This window comes from Apteryx mantelli, chromosome 1, assembly GCF_036417845.1.
Source record: "Apteryx mantelli isolate bAptMan1 chromosome 1, bAptMan1.hap1, whole genome shotgun sequence".
Lineage (NCBI taxonomy): Eukaryota > Metazoa > Chordata > Aves > Apterygiformes > Apterygidae > Apteryx > Apteryx mantelli.
The window spans coordinates 158,622,388-158,648,260 of record NC_089978.1 but is presented as its reverse complement, the minus strand read 5'-3'; the positions used below and the strand labels follow the sequence as shown (position 1 = coordinate 158,648,260).

General features: G+C 44.0%; 1 protein-coding gene across 1 annotated transcript in view; it reads left to right on the top strand.

Annotated features, from left to right (window-relative positions):
- Positions 1-21,528, top strand: part of ATP6V0A4 (ATPase H+ transporting V0 subunit a4) — a 28,449-nt gene extending 6,921 nt beyond the window's left edge. Inside the window, exons 8-20 of the mRNA XM_013947243.2 lie at positions 2,553-2,646; positions 4,248-4,460; positions 4,881-5,031; positions 5,920-6,059; positions 6,929-7,086; positions 7,552-7,645; positions 8,532-8,650; positions 10,757-10,973; positions 12,681-12,788; positions 15,812-15,946; positions 16,915-17,032; positions 18,945-19,116; positions 20,578-21,528. Of these exons, the coding sequence (XP_013802697.1) occupies positions 2,553-2,646; positions 4,248-4,460; positions 4,881-5,031; positions 5,920-6,059; positions 6,929-7,086; positions 7,552-7,645; positions 8,532-8,650; positions 10,757-10,973; positions 12,681-12,788; positions 15,812-15,946; positions 16,915-17,032; positions 18,945-19,116; positions 20,578-20,671 (1,813 nt within the window). The 3' untranslated portion in view covers positions 20,672-21,528. The remainder of the gene's footprint in view (positions 1-2,552; positions 2,647-4,247; positions 4,461-4,880; positions 5,032-5,919; positions 6,060-6,928; positions 7,087-7,551; positions 7,646-8,531; positions 8,651-10,756; positions 10,974-12,680; positions 12,789-15,811; positions 15,947-16,914; positions 17,033-18,944; positions 19,117-20,577) is intronic.
- The last annotated feature ends 4,345 nt before the right edge of the window (positions 21,529-25,873 follow it).

Here is a 25,873-nt window from a genome sequence, read left to right as displayed (position 1 = left end):
TTTTTAACGTATTAGTATCATGACTCTCATATTGTGCTTTGCGGATCATCAGCCGTCCCTGGTACACAGGTCATGACATTTTGATCTGGTCCATTCTTAAGGCAGGGTTAACTATGCCTAAAGCAGATGGCAGTGTCATTCCAGCCCCAGCAGGACATTTCTGCTTAGCACTAAGTCATCGTTCACAAGTAAATATCCTGCAAAAATCATGGGACTGGTATAAGCCCGTCTCCTGCAAGGCAGGATAAGATTTGTTTGCAGAGCAGTGCACTTCAGGTTATGCTTGTAGTCCCTGCTTGACTCTAATTGGTAACATTAGTCTGCCAATTTCATGAGCATTAAGTCCATGCACAAATTTATTAGTGAAAGGTGTAGAGGGAGCAGGCAGGATGAAAATGTAAGAATTTTTTTTCCCTTCTTTTCTTGTGGCTGCCTGAGTGCTAATGTGAATACTAAACTGGGTTTATCAATGTAAGAATTCCCTGCTGAATTCTTCTGGAGCTCTCAGAGATGTCTGTGCCATTAGGGCGAAGCTGATACTCAGTATGCAAAATGGCTGTTAAAAGATCAAAGCAACATTGCTGCAATAACCTTATTGGAAATGTGGGAACTGTGCATCATGGAGGAATAAGCTTTCAAGTTTGATTAAAAAATCCTTATTAAAGATGAACCAAGAGCTATGAAGAATAGGAAGCTGGAGTTAATTAGGTAGGGTGAATAACCTTTGGAAACAAATGCCAGGTGCTGAGTGAGGAGAGATTCAATTCTGGAAAGGGAAGTTTAGCTGAAGAGAGTATGCTGGCATTACACTGAGCTCAGGGCTGATCTCTAGGAAACAGCTGTGCGTTTTGTTCAATTTGCAACTGTCCTCACTTATGTCTGTGCTGGAACTGATTTGGATGAGTGGGTGCTGGTATGTTCTGTGCTCAGGTGAAACCAGCACGTGATGTTTATTTGTACATAGAGCATGCATGTTTTTACCTCCTAAGCAAGGATATAACTCTATGGCCCTCTTATGCACTTTATCTTCTTTTAATTTCAGTACAAGTGCACAAAGGCAGACCTTCAGCTCCACTGAAGGATGGTAGAAGAGTGTTGCCTTACGTGGGTAGAAGGCCTGATGCTCCCCTCTGCGCTACTCTCCTCCCCTGTAAACAGGAATGCTCTCTTTCTACAGAACAGCAATATGGAAGGACAACACTTCTGATGCCCTGAAAGTGGCAGGGATGGCACAAGGGCTAGATATCACTGAGGAGGAAAAGGTGGAGTGGTCTCTGCTGTGCTCTACAGCACCTAAGCTCAGTTAGCATCTGCACGTGCTGAGAGCTTTGCAGCAGCAAGATCCCAGCAGGACATCCAGACACCTGCTCTTTATGAATGAGATACACACTGGCACTTGCTTTGCAGGCAGGGTAGTTGGCTTTACACCTTTCTGATAGACATGTAACTTATTTATTTCTAATTGGTGTCATATAGGCTCAAGCCTTAGAGTTCATAGAGTGGCTTTGCCATGCTGCAATGTATTATACTGATACAAGCACTGTTATACTAGTAGCACTTGTAGCCATACTAGAGAAGGTCATACATTGTATAGTATAGATAAAGCAATGTGCAACACCTGCAAGGAGACAAGACCTTCAGTGATGTATTAAAAGCCTACATTGTCCCTTATACTACCATGCTAAACAAACCAGCCACACCTCCCATATACTGCCCTGAGGGTTTGTGAAAGGGTTTATATTGGCCTGGCCACTCATATGCTGACATTGCAGATACCATGCTCAAGGTATTTAAAAGAAATCACTGGTCCTTCTTCTGCTCCCGAGCTGTTTAGCCAAAGAGATGGACCAGAAGTCAAGAGTCAGCTGTATGGGCATTCTCCATTTGTTCTATCCTAGAATTACAGGCACTTTTTTACAGACTTATTTATTTATACAGGCTGCATGCACTAAGGGCGTTTGATTGCTGTGCAGCAGTAACTCAGCTGATTGCCTTCCCCCAGTGATTGTGTAAGGGTGGTGCAGAGGCAGTAGCATGATATTTTTCCAGCCTCAGTGCAAGAGGGACATCTGTCGGCTACTATGTTAACAAGGCAGGCTTTGCCAAGGTTATTTTCTTGCAGCTCTTTGCAGTCCTTGCATTGAAGGAGAAGCCAATGCCCTGCCACAGGAGAGAACGAGGAGAGGGATTGTCCAAGCAGCTCCCCAAGATGTTAGCAGGACTTCTTTATTGTGTGTGGGAATAACGGAGGCTCCTGTGTATTAGTGCAGATCAGTTCATAACATCATGCATCTCGCTTGATGCATCTATGACAGGGAGTGCTTTTTCAGCTAGAACAGCCAAAGAGATGCTTTTTCTCATGAGGGGATATATAGGCCTTTTGGACATACCTAGTAAGCCACACACAACTTTGTTTGGCAATAGTGTGCAAGAAGTATATAGTATTAGGCCTGGAATAAAGTCCAGTTTTCCCGCCCCTGAGCTCAGAAGAGTCCCGAAGAAGAATTCAATCAAATAAATGGTGTTTTTCACTTCTCTCTTACTGAGGCTAGATTTCGTGCCATGGTCTATCCCTGTCCAGAGTCTGCAATCGAGCGTCGAGAAATGCTTGATGAGGTGAACACAAGGATCGAGGATTTAAACACAGTAAGTGGTAACACCTTTCCTGGGGTCCTAACCTGCAGGGCTGCCTGCAGGGTCCAGAGCCTCCCGCCCAGGAGCAGCCTTCCCGCTGCTGCACAGCACTGCAGCTGTGCTGTGCTCTGCCCATTTACCCTCCCAGGAGCTGCTGGGGGACAACCTCAATTTGTGGGGGACAAAGCACATTTTGCTGCTGTTGGCCGTGCAGTCAGAGGTCAGAGGTTTAGACCATATGATGTGGGGCTGTGGGGTGGGCTTTAAGGTCATCATCGGGCTGAAGGAGTCGTAACCAAACTGCACATTGTGCAGGCTGGCCAAGATGGTTACAACTAGCTCTTATAGCATGATTTTGCTCATCAGCTCTCAAAGAACCCCAGTTGCATCCTGCTGGTGGGTCACAGAGGTGGGAAGTGGCTTGGCTGCAGTCTCTCAGCAGGCCACTGGCAGGGCCAAGCCCACAACCTTTGATTCTCTTATGATGAAGTGCCACCATACTCCTTGTACTGCCCTGCCTCACCTCAGAGCCTATTAAAAGTCTTTCTAAAACTTCTCTGGGAACACTTTGTGGAAAAATTGGGCTCTTGTGTGTAGGGTGTAGTCCAACCACACTGGGCTCAGAGGAAACTGTCAACATTTTTTTATATTTAAACTAGGTTTTCTTTACTGAGGAAACCTATCTTGGGGCTATTGTCACATAAGCAATGGAAATACAAGTCTCCTTTCCTAAAGGTACCCATCTCTGTACCCCAGCATTTAATGTAGGCCTGAAAATTACTGAGCTGAGTGGGCTGTAGGTACTCACTAGCTTGTAAACCCATGTAATATGTCAGGACTACATGTGTTTCAGAAAGACGCCTGTGTGTGACCTTTGCATTGTCACACATTAAAGTCAGTGGGTCCTGAGGCAGGAGTGAATACAGTAGACACCCTGTTTGCCTGAGGCTGCCCAATCCTTCTGTCATCCCCTCTGTGGATGCCCATGACAACCCAGCCAGCAAGCAAGCCTGCTCCAGAACTGACTTTCAGTCCCGAGCACCATGGGCAGGCAGGCCTCTTCAGCTGTGTAAACCCCACAGGTTATCTTCCTAACACAAGTATCTCCGTCACTAATTGTGCAGTGGCATTGTGGTGGTCACATGATGTGTCAGGGTTCAGTGGGGCAGTAAGCTATAGCTATAGCAGGACAGACCTGCCCTTTGGAGCACAGAGCCTGGGGACACGCTCTGCGACATGCTCCAAGGCTGCTACACAGAGCTACCCACTGGAGATAGCAGGGTGGGAACCCACAGCGAGACGTGACAGGTCGGTAAACAACTGACTAAGGCACCAATCCTGCAGCCACAGCTCAGCAGCTCCTGAAGTTCTCCTCTACACTTATGGGGACTCAGTGCCACAAAGTGCAAGACCTTAGCAAACAGCATCACATGCCCCATGCCAGGTGCTCTCATGTTGAGAGATGAATGGATTGCGCTCCATGATGTCTGGCTCATTCCTATGAACACTCCCTTTCCACAACCCCCTTCCACCTGCCTTTCCAAAACAACTGCTGAGTAGATCATGCTACCTCCTCTTTCTTCTCTTGAGCACTGCTTGTGGTGTGCTTACAGGTGATAACCCAAACTGAGTCCCATCGCCAAAGATTGCTGCATCAGGCAGCAGCCAGCCTGTGGTCCTGGGGGATCAAGGTGAAGAAAATCAAGGCCATCTACCACATTCTGAATTGCTGTAACATTGACGTCACCCAGCAGTGTGTCATTGCAGAGATCTGGTTCCCAGTGGCTGATACTGGCCGGATAAAAAGAGCTCTCCATCAGGGAATGGTAAGAGGCTAATGCTTTGGATCCCTGAAGCCCTTATCCAAACCACATTGCTCATATGTTGAGCATATATTCAGGCTTCTGTCTGTTACCATAATGCTGGACTCCCTTTTCTGTTTTATTTAAAGTTAAGGTTGTCATGTGATCACTTGACCTCAGGTAGTTTATGGCCAACACTAAATCTTGGCAGGTTTGTGATCAGTCCACAGGAGTCAGCAGTGCTAGCAACTTTCCCTGTGCAGGAATCAATAGCACAGGGAATGGGAAAGCCTGTATATTAGCAAAGGGTTGAGATCTAACACTCTTGAGCCTGGCTTTCATGCCACTCTCTATGCATGTTTGGACACAAACACTGGTGCTGTGCAACTGATTCCTCTCCACTAACCACCCTGATTGTGTCTGTCCTTGTCACCTGGTTTGCAGGAGCAAAGTGGCTCTACCATTGCCCCTATCCTGACTGCTGTGCACACCAGGATGGCACCTCCCACCTTCAACAGGACCAACAAGTTCACAGCTGGCTTTCAGAACATAGTGGATGCATATGGCGTGGGTAACTACAGGGAAATGAACCCAGGTGAGGAAATGCTTGGCTACCTGCACCTGGCTTGCCAGAGCCAAAGCAAAGCCTCTCAACTCCATCACCATCCTAAAATATACACTCATCGCTGATATTGAAAATTCTCAGCCATGTTTTCTTCTGGTTAAAATTAGTACTGTTCTGGTGCATAGCATGGATTTTCTCAGGCACAGAATTCGGCCGTCTGTCTTCAGTGATTGATTTAGGCAGAAATAACAAACTACACAAATATAGGATGGGTAAGAAATGGCAAGGTAGAAACTCTGCAGGAAAAGACCTAAGATAACAAGGTAAATATAAACTGACCTTGTAATACTGAGGCAAAAAAAGGCCACTATCAAAAAGGGATACATAAGCAAGAATTTGGTCTGCAGAATATGTGAAGAAATACATCTGCTTTACTCAGCACTGACAAGGCCTCAGCTATTAAGGACAGTTTTGGCAAAGTGCCTGAGAAAACTGTGGAACAATTGTAGAGAATCCTAAGGAGACCACTGAGAACAAACAGAAGCCTAGAAATGGGGGCTGATGGGAAAGGATTGAATGAACTCAGGTTGTTTAGGCTGAGAAGCCTGAGAAACGTGATAATAATCTTCAAATACTTTTTTCCATTTCAAAAAAGAATGCAAAAGAGAATTATCTATTCACTGTGTTTGTGATGGTGGGACAAGAAAAGATGGCAAGGAAGATGCAGGTCCGGCAATAGGAAAATCTTGCTAGTGGTGAAGTTAGTTCAGCACTAGATTTGATTGCCTGGTGATTTGGGGAGACATCAGTGGAGGCCTTTAAGAACAGGTCAGGAATGGCTTGGTGGAGTGAACTGTTCCTCTGCTGAGGTCCTTTCATTTAGGAGAAGCTGAGCTTCTCGCTATTTACTTCTCACAGCTCCTTACACCATCATCACCTTCCCTTTCCTGTTTGCGGTGATGTTTGGAGATTGTGGCCATGGCGCTGTCATGCTGGGCTTTGCACTCTGGATGGTCACTAATGAGAAGAGCCTTTTGGCCCAGAAGAGCACTAATGAGGTGAGTACCAGAGAGCTGATACACCCTAATGCACTCTATTAACCTAGCAAAAGGTTCCTCATCGCCATTTGATAAAGGGGGCATCTAGCATCTCAAAGGCTGAATGTTATTCTTTCCAAGACACTCATGAGGGACTAAGGTAGAGATTTGGCAAGTAATTCTGCCTACTTCTACACGGGGAGTTGGACAGACCCAAGGGACCTGGAGTTTCCTATGCCTAGTTGTAGATGTGTATTTGTACTGTCACATCATCAGCATCTGCCTTTGCATGTGTGGGCCAGGGCTTTCTAGAAATCAGACCTTCCCATCCATGGCTCTCTCTCTGGTTAACCTGGCTGCACTCTCAGAAAGTAGCTCCTGTCAAAACCAGTGGCAGCTCCTGAGGGCACTGCACTCTAGTGAATTGGGCTGTCTGTCTGGAAGCTGAAGTATGCTTTAGGAACTGAACGTCATGGGGTTTTAGTGCCCTATTTATACGCGTATAGATTAGAGTCCAAGAGCCAGGTACCGACTGTGCTGTGAGCACTGGGTCACCGGTACAGGAGAGCAGATGTGCCCAGATGGACCAGATTTAGCCTTCTGTGATAAAATCTGAGGAGCGGAGCTGGGCTGGAGGGTGGGCGCTGAGTGCGGCAACTGTAAGAACAAATATTTGCTGTGGCTCAGGTAGGTGGGTATTTTTAGCACAATGAGAAGCTGGACTGCAGATAGGGAGTGATTCATATTGCCATGATTACCCGAAAAAAGCAGAAAATGGCAGAGGGCGTGAATGATTGCTGCAAGAGAATTCCCCTTTGCTGAGGCCCATCATTTGATGGGACTGGAGGTATTTTGGTCACCTCCTCTGCGCCTGCCTTCTCCCTCTGCAGATCTGGAACACCTTTTTCAGTGGGCGCTACCTGATCCTGCTCATGGGCATATTCTCCATGTACACTGGCTTCATCTACAATGACTGCTTCTCCAAATCATTCAACATCTTTGGCTCTTCCTGGCATATCATCCCCATGTTTAAAAATAACACTTGGACGTAAGTGGCTAAATGTGGGAAACAAGTCAAAACATGCCAAGTGGAGTGTGTAGGCTTTAAAAGAAAGACGCGCTGAATATCTGTGTGGGGAAGGGAAGAACTCCCTGCTGTGGTTTCAGTCATGAATGAATCAGAGGTTTTGTCTGACACACACACAGACAAAAACACTGTTGAAATGAAATGCAGAATCCCTGGGACCAAACCTACTTGTCCAGTCACCACCATTCATAAAACCTGCAAGTGTCCAGGACTGATGCATAGAGAGTTATCAGTGCAATGGAGAACCATCATTGTGTAGGACCCATTTCCACACACGCCTACATGTGCACACAAGCCCGGGATAGAAGTTCACAGGGAGTCAATAACAAGTATAATGTGGTAGTCCTTAGCACTTCTCATATAAATATACCTTAGGCTTATATGGTGAGATTAAGCTATAAAGGTCATTTCACTTTTCTCTGATAGTAAGGATGTACTTCTGGACAATATGGTGCTGCAGTTGGATCCAGCAGTCCCAGGAGTCTACTCTGGAAATCCATATCCATTTGGAATAGATCCGGTAATTAAATTAAATTGGTCTAAGATAATTTGTATTTCAATCCTGCTTCTACATATCAGGTATATCAGTAGCTTCCAGATATCTCTCCTGAAGCCCTGCTGTTCGATTCTTGCTCTTTGCCCATTCTTTACACTGTGGTTGTGATGCTTTTCTTTAGCAGTTAAGGATGTAGATACAGGCATCCTTTTTTTTTTTTTTCCTCCCTCTCTCTCCAGTAATTTTGCACAGGCAGCAGCAAAATGGTAAATAGGAAGGAACTTTGTTTTTGCCAGAGGATGGTCCTGTGCTCTAATCTCTGCTTTCTCATGAGACTGCTGGACCCAGTTTCCTCACATGAGTGTTTAACGTGTTCCACAGCTACCTCACAAGTTTAAGTGTTAAGTCCTGGTTTCCTTGCAGTGTATTTAACATATAGACTACGAAGTAAATGACAGTATTATTTAACTGATCCACATGTGCTGCTCTGTGGTCTACTTTCCCTTTTTTGCTGTTCTCTATCAAGTATTTAAATGCTATCATTAACATCAAGCTTTCCTGTTTCAATCTTAAAATCAGTCAATTAGCATCTGCTTTGCTGGATGTAATCTCATTTCAGTGGGTCCCACAAAGAAACACTGGTTTCTCTTGAAAGGACTGAAGCTAATTCATTACATTATTTTAAACATCTGTTATTTCCTCTTAATAGAGGATAATACTTTATACCTTTAAGGTGAGAAGCCTGGCAGAGTGAAATGTATTATAAAGAGCATGTAGATTTCTGTCACTTGGTGTCTTCTTGCTGGAACTGGTAGGAGTAAATGGACAGCATCAAAGTAGAGACTTCCATGGATTTGTTATTGAGCAAACACCTGAAAGTCTTGTTCTTTTGTCTCTCTTTGCTCTGCAGATCTGGAATGTTGCATCAAACAAGCTGACTTTCCTGAACTCCTACAAAATGAAGATGTCGGTTGTCATAGGGATTGTGCACATGATTTTCGGTGTGATACTCAGTCTCTTCAACCACATGTAAGTCTGTTTCACTGGGCCTCTTGCTGTAGCACACAAGTCCCCATCTCTAAGATTCCAGAACCTCTGGGCACCCCCCCTTTTTTTTTTAGTCTTTCCCTTTGCAAATGTATTTGCATGAACTTGGCCTTCTAGAGCATCTTCCCAAGCTTAAAATTCCCTGAGTTATTCACTTCTGCGCTTCAGCAGCATCAGACTCAACAGTCCCCATTATAAGCTGGTTGTCCCTCAAGGCAGTGCCACATAGTTTAGCATACAGCTTTGACGTTGTAAACAGGCAAAACATTTAGGTTGTTCTTAGTATAACAATTTCTACTTACCACAGAAAATGCTGGCAGTCAAGTCTGTACTGCATGGGCTAGATGCTTTTTTCTTCAGTGAAATCATGATCTTCACTAATTGTTAAAGCTTAATTGCAATAATTTACATAATTTTAAGGCAATTAAATATAATCCTAATTGCTTATTAGCACTGACATACAGCCCATTGAGCAAGGCAGATTAATATTTACCCCATCCTTATACATGCATAGACTGTTCCACTTGTTGCCAGGTCAGTGGCAATATTTCTCTTTTGGGGGCCCTGTTTTACTCCACCTGCAGTGACCACCTTGTTTTACACCCTTTTGGGCTCAGGTATTATCTCACCTTCACAGTTGGTTACATTTCTCCAAAACCAGTGAGGTTTTCTTCCAAATAGGCCGATATGAGTTTGTGACCCCATAGCCTGGCACACATGACTTATGCTGAAATGGCCAGCCAAGCTCTTTTCACTGTTTTTCAGTGGAGTCGTGTCACATATCACCAGCCAGCACTGTTTGGTTATTCCCAGTGCGGAGCAGTGCCATCCAAGCAGGGTTAGTCTTTTGTTTTGTTTTTTTTTCTTTCACTTTTTTCATGCTCACAGCAGTTTCCCTGCCTCTGCCCCCATCTTATCTAGGTTGTAGCCCTGCTCCATGACACATCTATCAGTGATCTCAGTTTGCACAGTGTTGTTGACTAGTTTCTATTACCTGATGCTTCACTTAGCATCACAGTGCTGAAATCAGAAGACTCAGTTACAACACTCAGTTGTGGGCCTGGGAATTGAGCTGGTGCTCAGATAAACTAGTGAGCCGAGGTATAAAACCACACTGGCTGAGAAGGCAGAACAGGGAACTGGCCCCATAGTGTCCTTCGTTCTGAGCGAGCCTGATGTCTCAGACTGGTAATTCAAACTGTGCCCTTCTCCAGTGCAAGTTGCAGTGTCCCATGTACTGCTTCATGCCACTGTGGGCACAGAACGCTGAATCCAAAGGCTGGGAGGAAGGCCGTCACATTGCAAGTTTTCTCTTGGGTAAATTCCCTTTTGCTTCCTCTCTTCATGTTCTTGATTTTGCAAATATACCAGAGTACAGTAAATTAAAAATATGTAGCATCTCCCGCTATTGATAACTTTCATTCTGAAAGACAAAAGCTCTTGTTCTAGTCCAGAGACCACTGAAATTATGCACAGCGTATGTGCGTGTCTTTCTCCTGACCTAGTGGGCTTTTAGTCAGGATCTGTATCTGTGCATGTCTATACTTCTGCCTTTGCTCTCTCTTTCTATGTATATATTTTGCCACACACACACACACACACACACACACAAAACAGTTGGATATGTAGTGGAGGAACTGATGGCACCATCTTGCAAGGCTCTCCAAAGCTGGAGGTGTGTAGTGATCTGCAAAGATGGGAAGCTTTTGCAGCTGATGGAGAGGAGGGCTGCTCCTACAGGATTGAATCTATCCCTGATTCTAGCCTTCCCCAGCTTATGATGTTTAACTTTGTAAATTTGCCATGCTTTGAAAATAGGCATTTATTTCAATGTATTAATCCTCTGAGATGCTGCGATACTGGTGGGTCAAGCACAGGAACCTGAACAGAATCAGTATGAAAAAGCTTTTGTACTTAAGTAATGATTTTTATTTATAAGGAAAGCAACTACAGATTTCTTTCTTGGCCAATGATATTTGTTATGCTTTTTATGTTGTTTTGCAAAGACTAAATAGTGCACAGTACTGTCATACTTCGGGGCAACCTGGTCCTGTATTCATTGTATATCTCTCTTCTGATTCTTTCCAGCTACTTCAAGAAATATATAAACATTATCCTGCAGTTCATTCCAGAGATGATCTTTATTATCTCTCTTTTTGGCTACCTGGTCTTCATGATTATTTTCAAATGGTGCCATTTTGATGTCCACTCATCCCAGAGTGCACCAAGCATTCTCATCCACTTCATCAATATGTTCCTGTTTAATTACAGTGATGCTACAAATGCTCCATTGTATCTCCATCAGGTATGGATAAAGCAACATGAATCTATTGTACCTGTTTGCACTTGAGCAATCACAGTGGAGGTTGTGAAGGGTAGGCATGAGGATGGGGAACAGGCTCAGAAGCTCAGCTACACTTGCCAGTCATGTAAGAGAAGTTTGTTCTTCTGGCATTCATGTTGCCCTCATAGACAGGGAGGAGAGAGAAGCTGCCTGAGCTGCAAAGGAACCCCCCCCTCTTAGTGTGATCCTTGCAAGAGTGATGGTGCAATTTAAGATACTTCAGAGGAAAAAAAAGGAAAGAAGGGTGATTAGAGAAACAAAGATGTATATTGCAGATGTACTGTCCTGACTGAGGTCTTGGCATTATACTAGAAGTAAGGCAAGTGTCTCCTTTCCTTGATGACTTCTTCCTTAATTTTTCTGTGGAAAACCTGAACACTTAATATTTTCAGCTAAAAATTAAAAATAATTAGACAATTTTATGTCAGCTTTTGGTCAAAAATATCTCCTTTGGGAAGTTATTTAAAAAAAAAAAGCAAGAAGTCTCCACTGAAAGAAAACTTCTTTAAAAGTCAGCTCTATCTATTCGCTTAGAACAGGGAATTATTTTTTTTCTTGTTTTTTTTTCGTACTTGCCAACATCAGTGAAGAATCTGCAAGCAAATGCTGCCTCCAGTTACATTTTTGTGTCTATGTTCCACACTTCCAAATTCCACACTTCGGCACATTGCCCTGCGCTTTGTTTTAGTGAGTTGGAGTTAGAAGAGAGCCCTGATTACTTCCAACTAACCGCATTAAGGCCGCAGGGGAGTTCAGGAAAAAGCAGTTTTCCCACCCTCCAAAAAATCATTAAATAATGTTTTGCCTTGTAACAACCCAAAGACTTTCAAAGATAAACATTTTTTCTTGCAGAAAACCCTTCCCCCCATTAACTCGGTCCATGCCATCCACCTGGGCAGTCTCAGTACAAAGACTTTATGAAACCAACCCTAAGGTGATCAGAGACCTGAGCCAGCCTAAAAAAAAAAAAAGAGCAAAAGAAACGTAGTCTTACAATGTGGTTGTAGTTGTGGTGGTGGTGTTAGGGGTTTTTTTGTTTCTTTTTTTGTTTTTGTTTTTGTTTTAAACTGGATTAGTTCCCCAATCCAGTTGGCAGCATGACAGTACCAGCAGTTATGTTAGCTTAGCAATAGGGGTGGTACAGTGCAACAGGAGCACCTTAAATTGGTATTACTGGTGTGGATAATGTATTATCAAACCTAAGCTACTTGGGTTCAGTTCCCTTCTGGAACTGAAGTTGGACAACTAATCCTGGATCCCCTGCTTTCCAGGGGAGAACCTGAACAATTTGGCTCTTCCTGCAGCATTTCTACTTTGATCAAAGCAAGGAAGAGTGACTAGCTCAAGCCAGTGGTTGTGACATTCTCATGGGACACAGGAGAGTAAGGTTCAAGTCAGTAACATTGTGTTTTGGCAAATTAACACTTTCCAACACAAAAGCCTCTCATCTCCAAGTCTCCAACCATCTCTAGCTGGCAGTGCTTTCTGGAGCCTTCAGCTGTATATGTTTATTTTCATGACCTTACAAACAGAGGACTCAGTCTACAAGGGGAATATACCTACTGAATTAAAAAAAAAAGTTATTTTATAGAATCAGATTTCTTATAAGTGTAGTTGGCTAAAGAAAGAAAAAGTGACTTTCTGCTTTTCTTGTCATCTCTTTTATAGAAGGAAGTACAGAGCTTCCTGGTCATATTTGCTCTGATTGCTGTTCCCTGGATGCTTCTAATTAAACCTTTCATTCTCCGAGCCAACCACCAGAAAGCACAGCGCATGGTAAGGGATGTGGATCTATTACTGTTTCAGGCATGGGGCTTCAGTACAGCAAAGGCAAAGCTGAGCAGACAGCCCCCAGAAGTGTTTGTAATGGTCTAACTCTGCTTTCCTCTGATGTCAGAATTTCACCAGTGATTTCAAACCGTGTTTTACTGCACATACACTGAGAGACATTCAGCTGAGCCACCTAAAGGGGAAGCAAGTGCTTTTGCTCACGTGGCCATACCCTTTCTGTTGGCTGATACTGAGCTCTTTCAAAAGTAGTATCCAAAACCAGAGATGGTTAAAAGAGACTGACATGATGGTAAATCCAACACAGGACCCTGGCAAAGGCCTCCGTTGCCTATTCACAGCTGTCATTAACAACAGGTTGGCTGCTCTGTGTGAACAGGGAATCTGGGTTACTCCCAATTTTGGAGGTATCACCACAGTTTGAAGGGGATGCTTACTTTAAAAGCTGTTATCTGCTTGCCAGCAGTGCTTTCTTCCCTAAGCGATTGCCTTCATATTATCAGAGCCCTCCTTCTCCTGGGCTCTGCAATTTGCCCAGCTCTTCACTGTGTAACTGCTGCAGCTGCGGCAGTTTCCCAGTTGCTCATTAATTCTCTCCTTTATTACCTCAACAGGTCTTTACTCATTTGTCACGAGTTACTTCTCTTTATAGTTGGAGATAGTGCCTGGAGTATCTTTTATAGGGCACAGATGTTCCCATTTGAAGAAAGAGATGCTAGTTTTGCCATGTGACCTTTTCCCACCCAGTCACTTCTGACCTATAACTGAAAGTCAGGTCCCACGGGGATCTTTGCAGCCCTGCCTCTGTGTTGCCATTTCTTATTTTGTCAGTCTTCTGGGATTTGGAGGAAAGTTTGACATGGATGACTCCATCTCCTGCTTTTATGCTGGCAACACCTGACAGCTTTTCCTCACCTCCTATTCTGCCCCTGTATTTCAGTTCCTGATTTAAATATGTTAGCTGTCTGATCACATCTTAGATTTATCCAGATTTATACATTTGTAATGAAGTGTGTTCTCTATGCTGACATTCAGATAAACCAGAGACATAGCAGGTGTGACAAAGATTACTGGTGCAATAGGAAACAATACGTTGTTATGAGGCTTTCCCCATGAAACCTGTTGGAAACTATAAAGAATGACAGGATAGAACCCAATAGAAGCTGTGAAGTCAGTATTTTGTTATACTATGTCGTAGGACTGTTATCAGCATACAATAAAGGGCTATTCTTAAGCTATGCTGTGCTATTGTTTCTGGAGTGAGGCTCACATCAGATTGTTCAGGTCTTTGGCAATGCTCCATAAAAAATGATTATGGAGAGAAGATGGGTGGTCATGAGATTTTTGTCAGCTGAAAACAAATCAGGAGATCTCTGTCTGTATCCCAGTTACTGTCTGACCTTCATCAAGTCACTTGATCCTTCCAGGATCCCTTTTCGTTTCACTTGCATTGATGCTAATTCCTTTGATATCAGCTCCTGTTGGTTTATACCCATGGATCATCAGTCTTACCATGCCTCAGTTTTCTCATTTGCCAAACGTGATGTATCTTCACAGAACTGCTGAGGTTGGAAGAGACCTTTAGAGATCACCTAGTCCAACTCCCCTTCTCAAGTAGGGTCACCTAGAGCATGTTGCCCAGGACTGTGTCCAGATGGCTTTTGAATATCTCCAAGGAAGGAGACTCCACAGCCTCTCTGGGCAACCTGTTCCAGTGCTCAGCCACCCTCACAGTAAAGACGTTTTTCCTCATATTCAGATGGAACTTCCTGTGTTTCAGTTTGTGTACGTTGCCTCGTGTCCTGTCACCGGACACCACTGAAAAGAGTCTGGCCTCATCCTCTTTACACCCTCCCTTCAGATACTTCTACATATTGATAAGATCCCCCCTCAGTCTTCTCTTTTCCAGGCTAAACAGTCCCCGCTCTCTCAGTCTTTCCTCATAGGAGAGATGTTCCAGTCCCCTAATCATCTTAGTAGCCCTTTGCTGGATTCGGTCCAATAGCTGTATGTCTCTCTTGTACTGGGGAGCCCAGAACTGGACCCAGTAGTCCAGGTGTGGCCTCACCAGGTCTGAGTAGAGGGAGAGAATCACCTCCCTTGACCTGCTGGCAATGCTCTTCCTGATACAACCCAGAATACCATTGGCCTTCTTGGCCACAAGGGCACATTGCTGGCTCATGGTCAACTTGTTGTCCACCAGCTCTCCCAAGTCCTTCTCTGCAGAGTTGCTTTCTGGTAGGTTGGCCCCCCAGCCTGTACTTGGTGCATGGGGTTATTCTTCCCCAGGTGCAGGACTTTGCACTTGCCTGTGTTGAACTTCATGAGGTTCCTCTCTGCCCACCTCTCCAGCCTGTCCAGGTCTCTCTGAATGGCAGCACAGCCCTCTGATGTATCAGCCACTCCTCCCAGTTTTGTATCATCATCAAATTTGCTGAGGGCGCACTCTGCCTATCATCCAGGTCACTGATGAATAAGTTGAACAGTATTGGACACAGTATTGACTCCTGGGGGACAACACTAGCTACAGACCTCCAACATAGACTTTGCATCTCTGAGCTCTTCTCTTGAACCAGTTTTCAATCTACCTTGCTGTCTGCTCATCTAGTCTGTACTTCATCAACTTACCTATGAGGATGTTATGAGAGGTGGTGTCAAAAGTCTTCCTGAAGTCAAGATAGACAACATCCTCTGCTCATCATCTAATGATGTTTCTCATGGGTATTAAGGGTGCATTGGGAAGATGAAGAAACTAGATCCAGATTGTGTTGGAATCATTGGAAAATGCTCTAGAAAGGAAAATATCTAAGTATTACTAGTCATTTGGTAGGAATACTTTTTCTGTAGTCTTTGTCGAATGACTGTTGTTGAAATTGCCTTCATATCCATGATATAATTCTTATATGTTATGTATCATGAGGTTATCAAAGAAGTCCTGTGCCATGATTTGCTTCTTTTTGGTACCAGCCTGTAGGATGACACAAAAAACAATTATATTTTCTTTTTGAAAGATTCGGTCTCAAGCCAACTCAGGAAACCCTGCAGATGAAAGCGAAGCAGACGTCCCAGAAGCCAACCACTCCAAGAAAACTGCCCGAGGAGACCGCAGTGGTGGCCATGGAGGACATGAGGATGATGATGAAGAGGTAAGAAACCCTGAACAGGCTGAAGACGGGAAAGAATCATTCAGACAAACACAACAATACAAAATGCAGAGCCAAACAGAAGGCTTCTGCAGAGTTTCCAGTCCTTCCTTTTAACAAGATACCAAGACATACTGTGCTAGCAGTTTGTGTTTCCAAACACAGCACACTTTGGATTTTAATAGAATAAATTCCTCTAACTTGTTCCTGAAGTTTTGCTGGGTGTGGTCAGGCATTCTTGCAAATCTCAAACTTTCTTTTCCTCAGGGGTATTGTTTGACTTCCGTATTGCACCCAGAGAAGGTCAAGACTTCCCCAAGAGTCAGCAGGTTTTTCTTGCTTTAAATTGCAAAGATGGATTTAGAAGTCGGCAGGCTACAGTGTTGGTTAAGGAGAAAAGTCTCCCTTTGGCAGATATTGTCAAGTGCTTCTGTGGTATGGAGCAACACAGTGAAAAAAATGAAAAGGAAGTTTCTAGCAGTTTGAGGTACCCACAATATTGTGTGTAGATGTGGCTGACTGGGAAGGAAACAACACTCCGCTTCTTAGAAGATACGCTTATTCATTGATATCTCCCAAAAGGCGTATGCCAGTAGGCAGATAGTCTGAAAACCCCAACTGTAAATAAGAATTTCTGTCTCTAGAAGAAATCAGAATGATTAGTGGCATTTGGATTGCCATCTTATCCCAAGTTTGAAATTGTGAGACTGGAATATGAGCTGATTCTTTAGCATTTGCTTTTCACTGGAACTGTATTTCTTCAGGGGATAATGTGTGGGAAGATCATAGAGAAGGGACATTTTTCAAAACAGTTTTTTAGATCTGGGAAATATCCTTGTGTTGCTCAGCACATAGCAAAGAAAAGGGAGGTGTATGAAGAGTCTTTTGTGGAGTGTTTCTCTGTCACTGAACTAACACTCTGTCCTGAACTAAGAACTAATAAAACGTGCTTGGTTTTTATGTTGTTCCAGTTCGACTTTGGAGACACGTTTGTCCACCAAGCTATTCATACCATTGAATATTGCCTGGGCTGCATCTCCAACACAGCATCCTACCTGCGGCTCTGGGCACTGAGCTTAGCTCATGCACGTGAGTGATTGACTATATATTAGTTACCTCACTGGCAAATCCATGCTGACCACTGCTTCTGCCAGTATTTGATTATTGCTGTGATTTTTTCCCATGGAATCAAAGTTCTTGTGGAAATATGTGTCTTGAAATGGTTTGCTTCAGATCAGATCAATCCAAGCGTTTTGCAGTGGTCATCTTAGTTTTCAGTGGTGCTTCCTGGAAACTTTAAGTCATGGAGCTCCTGACTGCATTTCCTGGCTGAAACTCATTTCCTGCTGTCTACAGCCTCCCCTCTGGAAGAATCCTCATGGTGTATGGCATGGTAGGAGATGTAGTCCACATGTGTAGCCCAGTCCATAGAGGTAATTGTAGTATGGGAACCTGAACCTCATTTCCCAGGAGGCACTTGTTGTAGATTTAGCGGATGCAAATGAATGTCTAAATGATTCAAAGCAGATAATTTGATTTGGTTCAGCAAACTAGAAATAAAAGCTTCATTTTGAGAACTCTTAAAACTTTGAATTTTCGCTGGAATTTTTCCCATCAGCATTTTCAATGTTTCATGGAAAATGTTCAGCATTTCAGTGTCTTTTGTCTTGATTCAAGATAAAAACAAATTCTCAAATTCTAGAAATTCTGTCAGGCTGTAACTTCTAATTTTCAACTACTCTAATTATTCTGATATGTTTTTTATTAGTATTGCAGTACTGCTTCTGGCTAAAAGTTGTGCCTGACCTAAAAAAATTGGAACATAGAGAAGGAAAGCAGGTTGGGGGGGGCAAGCTGGGTGCCATGGATTGGCAGGGATGAGCTGTGCTTTTGGACACAGAAACAAGCTTAGTAGGAATTGATTGGAAGCTGACACACTGGTTTTATATGGAAGACAGGTATTTAAAGAGAATAAAATAAACCAAATAAAGAGCTTAGCTAAGGGCATGTTATGTGTTATGCCAGAATTCTGCCTGGAAAACCACCATATTCCTTTGCAGCCTTACAAAGTGGACTTTGACAAGAATATTTTCCTGAGGACTGCAATTGCAAGGGGTCCCTTACATCCGTTGTCACCTGAAGAAATAGGTCATTGAATTCCTAGTCTGAATATGACCTAGAACCTCTCTGTAATGACTGAAAAAATGTAAAACAAGGCTGAACTGGTGGTTGGGGAAGAGCTGGGCTAAGTCCTTGCTTTGCCTGTATCTCAAGAGGAAAATTGCTCAGTCCTGAATCTATCCGATGTAACTAAGGCAGTTAAGTAAGTTAGGAAAATGATCTTGTGCTGACAGGATACCTCAGAGGTAACAGTGCTGTGAATGTTGATATAAATCTGTGCAGGAAGAAAAATGCTTTAAGAACTAACAGGCATGCAATCAACCTAAACCTTAATACAGCCCGCCTTGGGTGGGACAAGCCATTTGTCATTTTTTTCCATCACATCATCTCAGTGACATCCTAAGAGAAGTGGTTTGGACAACAGATGAGAAGTCCATGTCTTCTGTGGGTCTTAGCTGGCACAAATTAGTACAGTTTGTAACCTGATCTTCACTTGTACTGATTATATTAATCAATTATGTTCACTGGGATTTAGCAGCAAGCAGTCTTAAAAGGTTCAAATGAAATTGATGACCATAGCATGCCAGGGTACCATCAGTCCTAGCAGCATGCTCATGCAGACTTGTGATGTAAAGCAAAACAGCACCGTGAGCTTCCAACAGAGGGAAGAAAAGGAATGGAAAATAATCTGCTTTTCCTACCCCATTCATCATGGGGGACAGGGTGACCATACATGGTTACTATCACAGGGGCTGACACTTTATATTAGGCCAGCTCATCTAACTGGGAGAAATGGGTGAGCTTTGAGGCTAAATGCTGTGGCCAATGGTGCATTCGTGGGGGTTGCTCAGCACGGTTTTCCTTTTATTTAATTTTGCAGAACTGTCAGAGGTTCTCTGGACCATGGTGATGCACAATGGGTTCAACAACAACAGCTGGGCAGGCCTCATTGTCATCTTTATCATCTTCGCAGCATTTGCAGTGCTGACTGTAGCTATCCTGCTCATCATGGAGGGGCTCTCAGCCTTTCTGCATGCTTTGCGTCTTCACTGGTAGGTGTATTGGTCTGTGGGAGTTTTTCCTGGAGCACTCCTTGGGAGAAATAGGGCTATAGAAATGGAGATGGCCACACCAGCTAATGTTAAGCACACAGCATGAGTATCTATAAATTAGGACATCAGTCTCCCTAGCCAAAGGAATGAGAGAGACACCTCGGAAGGAGGGGAGCTCAGAGCTCTCTGTCCTCCTCTGAGCTGTTTTCTGCAGGAACCTGTCTATCCTCATGAGCCTGGGGATACTGGCCTCTAAACCCAAGCTCCTAACTCAGAAGTGAGCAAAATCTTTCAGTCACCGAACATACACAGCTTTAGGTTCAACTTCAAATCAGGAGTTTGACTTTTGTTAATCACTCAGGGCACATATGCAGTTAACATCAGATATAGGTAATGGTGCCATATCTGCAGTCACAGTCCCATTGGGATACTGTAGCTGGTGTCATCCGATCTGCCATTAGCAACATTTGGGGTCTCCTGTATGGGGTTGCCAGACCAGCAAGACATGCAGTGCCCATGCGACACGGACAGATGTGGCAAACAGCAACCTGCAGCTCTCTGCCCAGGTCAATGCACTGAGTCACTGAGGCCATCTTGATGTGAATGATAAGGACTGAAGGCACAGTCATATCATAGTGCTGCATACCCCAGTCAGGGTTACCATCAAACAAGCCAGCTGGAGGTTAGCTACCACAGCAAGAGTTCAGCTGGGGCTACAAAACCTGCTGAAAATCTGGGTCAACTCTCATGCCATCAGCCCAGGTTGTGCTCCTGGCTGTTTTAGCTCTGTGGCAAACCAGCTTCAAGTTAGCTCATCCTTGTCTTAACTGGAATGGCAGTCCAGGCAAAGACGGCCATTTAGACATACCCTCAGGCTAAGACATATAGCAAGACTAACACAACTAATTCCCTCTCACCACCACCAGTATTGGCCTTCTCCATGAGCATGGAAAAGCTGTGGCCTTTTTCACCATGTGATGTCCCACCACTAACAACAAACACTGCCAATGAAAATCAGTGTGGAGCTGCTTGTTATTGTGCTGGGATGGGGAGAAGTCTGTCAGGCGGCATTGTGCTGTACTGCACAACAGGGTAATCGATGCTGGCTCAGCACATGGTTATCCAGGCTCTCAGAGCTGTTAGAGCAGGGTAGGGTCAGAGTTTACCAGGCACTCCAGGTCCTGCTGGCTGGCCTCACCAACAGCATTTCCAGGGTGACTTATGAAAAGTCAGTGCAGACGTGTACCAAGTCACTCTCTGGAGCTGCCTGTGTCTCTCTGCTGATTCTGGAAGGAACCTGTGCTCCCAGCTCAGAGGTCACAAGCTCTCAAAGTCTCTCTTTTTTTCCCGGTGGATGCCACGTTACAACCTCTACACTGGATTTGCATACCCTTCCCTTCCCCCTTTACCGTGGTTTGCAAAAGATGCAGGCGTGATGCCCCTCTCTGCTCCCTCTCACAGGGTGGAGTTCCAGAACAAGTTCTACGTTGGGGCAGGCTACAAATTTTCTCCGTTCTCCTTCAAGCACATCATAGACGGCACCACAGAAGAATAAAGTCAGTGCATCACTTCCTCACTCCTGAGAGTGGGTTTTATTTTCTCGTAATCAATTACCCACAGAGTGGGGTATATAGAATTAAACAGAGTGGGACACGGCCCTTAAAAGAAGAAGAGCCATGATGAAAATGTTTTAGCTTGGCAAAAATGCAACCCTCAAGGCTAGCCACTTTCACATGTAGCACTATATCAGCTGAGAGCAACAAACAGAGATGTCACATCAACTGGTCTAGCAGGACCCTTGGCTACATTATCTCCGCTGAAGTCTGCCAAGTACCTGGATCTCAACACCTGGTTGGGTCAGCTGTCTACCGCTTGGTTAAAAAGAGGAAATGCACCTTTTTGAATTAAACTGATTATCAATAATCAACTCGCATCTGTTTTGTGCCATTTACTGCCTTATCTTTGTGGTATATTTCTTTCCCAGGAAAATAAATTTTGGCTGTTTCTTCAAGCTGTGGTTGATCATATGACAGCGATTAACTCCCTTAGAAGATTGTAGCCCTTCATTTAGCACACAATACAAACCAGCTTAAAGACAGATCGTATTGCAGGCTTGCAATTTTCTATATGCTTTTGTACAACAACCCTCCTTTTATCTGATTTGCTCCAGGGCTTGACAGTGCTAGTTTATAGACTTTTGCACACGTCATCACTTAAGAAAAGTGCTAGTTTTGAGCAGTGTAAACAAAAGAATGAACTAGTTTGCATTTTGGCAGCCAATTTATTTTTCTCTATTGACTTGTTTCTCATTGGAGATTTAAGATGACTCCTCTTGTGCTGTATTTTTCAAGATGTTGTTAAAAGAAGACTGTATAAAAATGCAAATACCTAATGAACAGAAAGAAGAAATAAACTAAGACAACTGAGATTAATTCAGTGTTGATGTACTATGATCTTTCCTAAATATTAGTGCATTACAAATTTTTAACATTGAATAGTATTAACCATGATAGGCTATTTTTTCATTGTTAGGGCACCATCGAGAATGTAAGATCCTGACACAACACACTGATGAATTTGGAGGTGGCAGTGCTTCCATGGTGTGTGACAAATAGGTCCTCTTCAAACCTCACATCCTTGATATCCAGATCCACTAAAGAAACCCACCTGGCAGATGTTCCTGTCAAGATGAGCAGTGAGATAGTTAACGGAGGCAGTGTGATGGCTATGATGAGGCTTGAGAGTTACTGTCCTGCTACAATGACCAGGGAGAAAATATAACCCCAGTCAAAACAGTTATTTCACCTTTTCTCTTGTGGTGCCAAGAAGCCATACTGGTGCTGGACACGCTGGTTACCAACAGAGTTAGGAGCCTTGTTTCATTTTAGTGAGGTTTGTAGCCATGGCTGGAAGTGGGCACCGGACTATTTTTGTGAACATGTGTGACCTCGCGCCACCAGTTCTTTGGGAAGGGGTACACTATGACACAGAGACAAAAAATGCATGAGCGTAAATGAGACTGGTGTCACAGTTCCTCTGCATATGCAGATCACCTTTGTTTCTTCATTCTAGTTTAATTTTTTTATTCCTATTCTGCAGAGGTTCAAGAGAAAAACTGTCTTGAAGCAAGACAGGCCAAACTAGTTTGATGCATTACCCAACACAGAGAAAACAATTTGCTTTATGAAACAGTGGGCGGATTTTCTGCACAAGCACATATTTTATCTTTATTGCACCTTTCTATTTGATTGCAGTGTAACTGAGAAGGTGATTACCTGGAACAGAATATCCCTTCCTTTTAGAGCTTCTTGATGTTTTGCTTTTTGCCCAAGGTTTACATTTTAAGCAGGAAAAACAAGTTATTCTGTGAATACTGAAGGTGACAGGATGGTCTGTTGTTTACTGTACTGAACAATGACTCAAATATTTGGCTTAATTTTGTATTCAGTTCTATCTTTCTGCATGCAACTGAGTAACTCAGCAGAGCCTGTAGCTCCCTTGTGTGGTTATGAGATGGGAACACACTCTGCAAGAGGACTGACCCCCTTATAATCAGGGAGCATTCAGATGAAATATTGCTGAGAGCCAGGGTCATTCTTACCCACTTTGACGAGAGCACTGGCTTTTATCGAGGCTATTTGTAAGACTTATGTAAACTCTCCCAAAATGTTCCAGAGTACCTTGTTTTTTAAAATTTTTCCTGCAGAAGATGAGGGGGATTTTGGAACAGGAGCGTTGCCTGCCTATTCCCCCATACAGCCTCTATGCAGAAAGGGACTGTGTTTTCTAGCTCATGCTGTGAATGTGGCCAACAGATGTGGGCAGATCCAGCAAAGATCATCACTGTAGACTAGCACACCTCGGTACAACACGCTGCTGTCTTTATTTGGACTTTACACATTGCTGGAGGAGGTATGACTTCCAATTACCTTACTGGGAATTTTTACCAAGTAATGACCTCAGCATGCACCTCTGGGGTGAATTCAGGATCCAGGTGTAGGGAGGAATGGTCATTATACTACGTGGTACAGGACCTGTGGATCCAAAGTTCGTCCCACTGCTAGGAAGGTGTTTGTTTCTGAGTGCTAGTGACATAAGTCATATCATATTCTAGGAACTTAATGTAAAAAAAGTACCGTCTGTGTCTGATCATATATGAGGGGACAGTTATAATGAGTTTAAACAAAACTGGTTTCAGTCATTCACAGTCATTCTCTTCTCAGTTTTTGTACCCATACCCAGAAGAGCCAGAGGTGTGTGTTCAGGCCCTCCTGCCAGGATTTCTTGTGGTGACTTGGAGGAGAGGGATGCCAGCCACTGCCTTCTCCTCTTGCTTCTTGGGTCCTTCCTTAGAGGTGATGAGGAACTGCTTTTTGGACAGATCTTTTTATACCCTTTAGGAGTCAACAATCTTTATGCCTCAGACTTTTGTTCACTCCATCTTTCAAAAATCTTTTGCAAGGTTGTTGCCGATCATTTTTGTGTCCTCATTTGGGGTGTCTCATGGCTATACTCCGTCTTCCTGTTGGGGTAAAAGGAAGATTAAAGGCCCAGGCCATGTGCTACAAACTTGCTGCCATCCTTGGGTTAGCAGCTGGCAAGTCATCTGTGCTGTGGCCATGCTGGAGCTTGGGCCTCCTGGCTCTTGAATAAATGGCATTTTCCTCCGGGTTTACCAGCGTGATGGCTGTCTGTCACATCCTTGGCTAACAGCACAGGCCGTTCTTCTAACCCTTGCTCTGTTGTATCCTCTGGAGCTTTCATGAACAGACCTTTCCATTCACACTTCGCTCAGACCAATCTTTGTACTTCTGTTGCCAATAATCAAAATATCATGATGTGGTTAAAAAAAATAATAGATATAACATCCCTTTGTTCAATCTCAGTGTCTTGTTAGCACTTGGGCCTGAAAGCACATGTCTGCAGCTGAGAATTTCATGGTATTTTGGTCTGTTTTTTTCCCCTTCTGCCCTGGGAAGCTGGAACACCAGAACATCCACACCATTCTGTGACTGCATGCATAGTTTCTGAGTTTTTGCAATAAAAACATAATGGTGTGGATCTGGCAGCCTGGATCACGCATCTATTTCAGCAGTTGCCAATAATGGCTGTTACTAAATATTAGATATTATTAAAAGGAAGATATAAAATAAGGCTATGAAATAGCATATGTTGGCTGGTAGCAAATGCCTTCCTGATGTGTGGAAGCATGAGATTCAGTGAGAGCCGCATGCTTTGGGAAAACTATCACAATATTGCTGCCAGCACAGTGTTCATCTTTCGAAAAAGAAGGATTTGAGGAACTCTTAGGGGAAAAGAGAAAAAAAATCACCCCAGTGTCTTCATAAGGAGAAACTGAAGGCAAGGCTCACACCCTTGAGCAGCAAAGGTCAACATACACCCTCTTAACCAAGAGTACATACCTGCCGTAACTCAGATTTACGGGCCAGTGTAACTTGTCATACTGAAACTTGCTGCATGGAGAAGTCAGGATCACTGTGATGGTTCAAGCCACAAATACTCCCTGCAGTTTGGTATTCAACCAGGAAATTCAGAGGGACAACACACACATGCAGGCCCTGTTTCCTTCACAGTGATGGCCCCTGTGCTGTTGGGGAGAAGCTGTGACAGCTCTCCTGCACTTCTTGAATAACAAATGTATTAAGCTGAAGGTAGCCTTGGCTGCATCTTGGGGAGCCTGTCTGCTGCTCAAGCTGAGACCTCACTGGCATTGCTGCAGGGATGTCCCCCCTGCATTTCTGCAGGGCACAGGCAGCGGCAGAGTTGTCCCTTTAAGAAGGGGCAGGTGAGCACAGTCCTGCAGCAGGAAGGCTGTGCAAACATATCCGTGGGCAGGGGAGCACGGTGCATGGCGCACAGCACCTGCCAGGGCACCCTGCCTGCTGTGCAGACACAGGGGAGACACACACCCACATCTGTCCAGGAACAGACCTCATTCCCGGGAGCTGGATCCTAACCCCACAGCACAGCCACCACAAGAAAAAGAAAATAGCTCACCTGAAATAATATAGCCGGAAAGGAGGGAAGGCCGGCTGCCCTGTGCTGGAGACATTTCTGAGGTAAGAAAGCTTCACTCAAAAAAAAAAAAAAAAAAAAAAAAAAAAAAAAAATCAAATCAGGTGGGGGGTGTCTGATCATTTTTACGTTGTGTGCAAAAGTGATTTTACTAACAAAATGCCCAGCTGGTCCCATGAGCAGCACTGTATGTGCTGTGCCTGCTGCTGACCCCCTTCGCTGTCTGTCTAGTAGCCTCTTGCATGGGGTCATCTCGTCTTGCTGATGGGTCCCAGCAGCAGTTTCACTGCACTCTTCATTGGTCCCCTCAGCTGGAGGACTGCTGTTTTCCCTGCCAGCAGCAGCTTTTGTTATTGCTGTTCTTTTGGCTCATGTAAATGACACTAAATATTTTTCATGTGATATACAAATAGTAAGAAACTCTTCCTTGCAATTCCCCGAAGAGGTGTATTAGACAAGCTGGACAAATAGGGCTGCAAATGTTTGGGGTGAACAAACAGTGCGTTCACTAGGAACTGCTGGGAGATTTGTTAAAGTGTTGCACCTAAATCTCTGCCTTTTGGACATAAATGCTATTGTAGAGTGTACAGTGCCAGGGACTGAGGGTTCTTGTTTGGTTATGGATGAGTAGATTTTGCTCCTGTTACCTGGTTGGGTGTGAAATGCAGGTGCCTGAACATAATTTCCAGTGTTATTTGGGATGCTAGAGCAGGTATCCCAC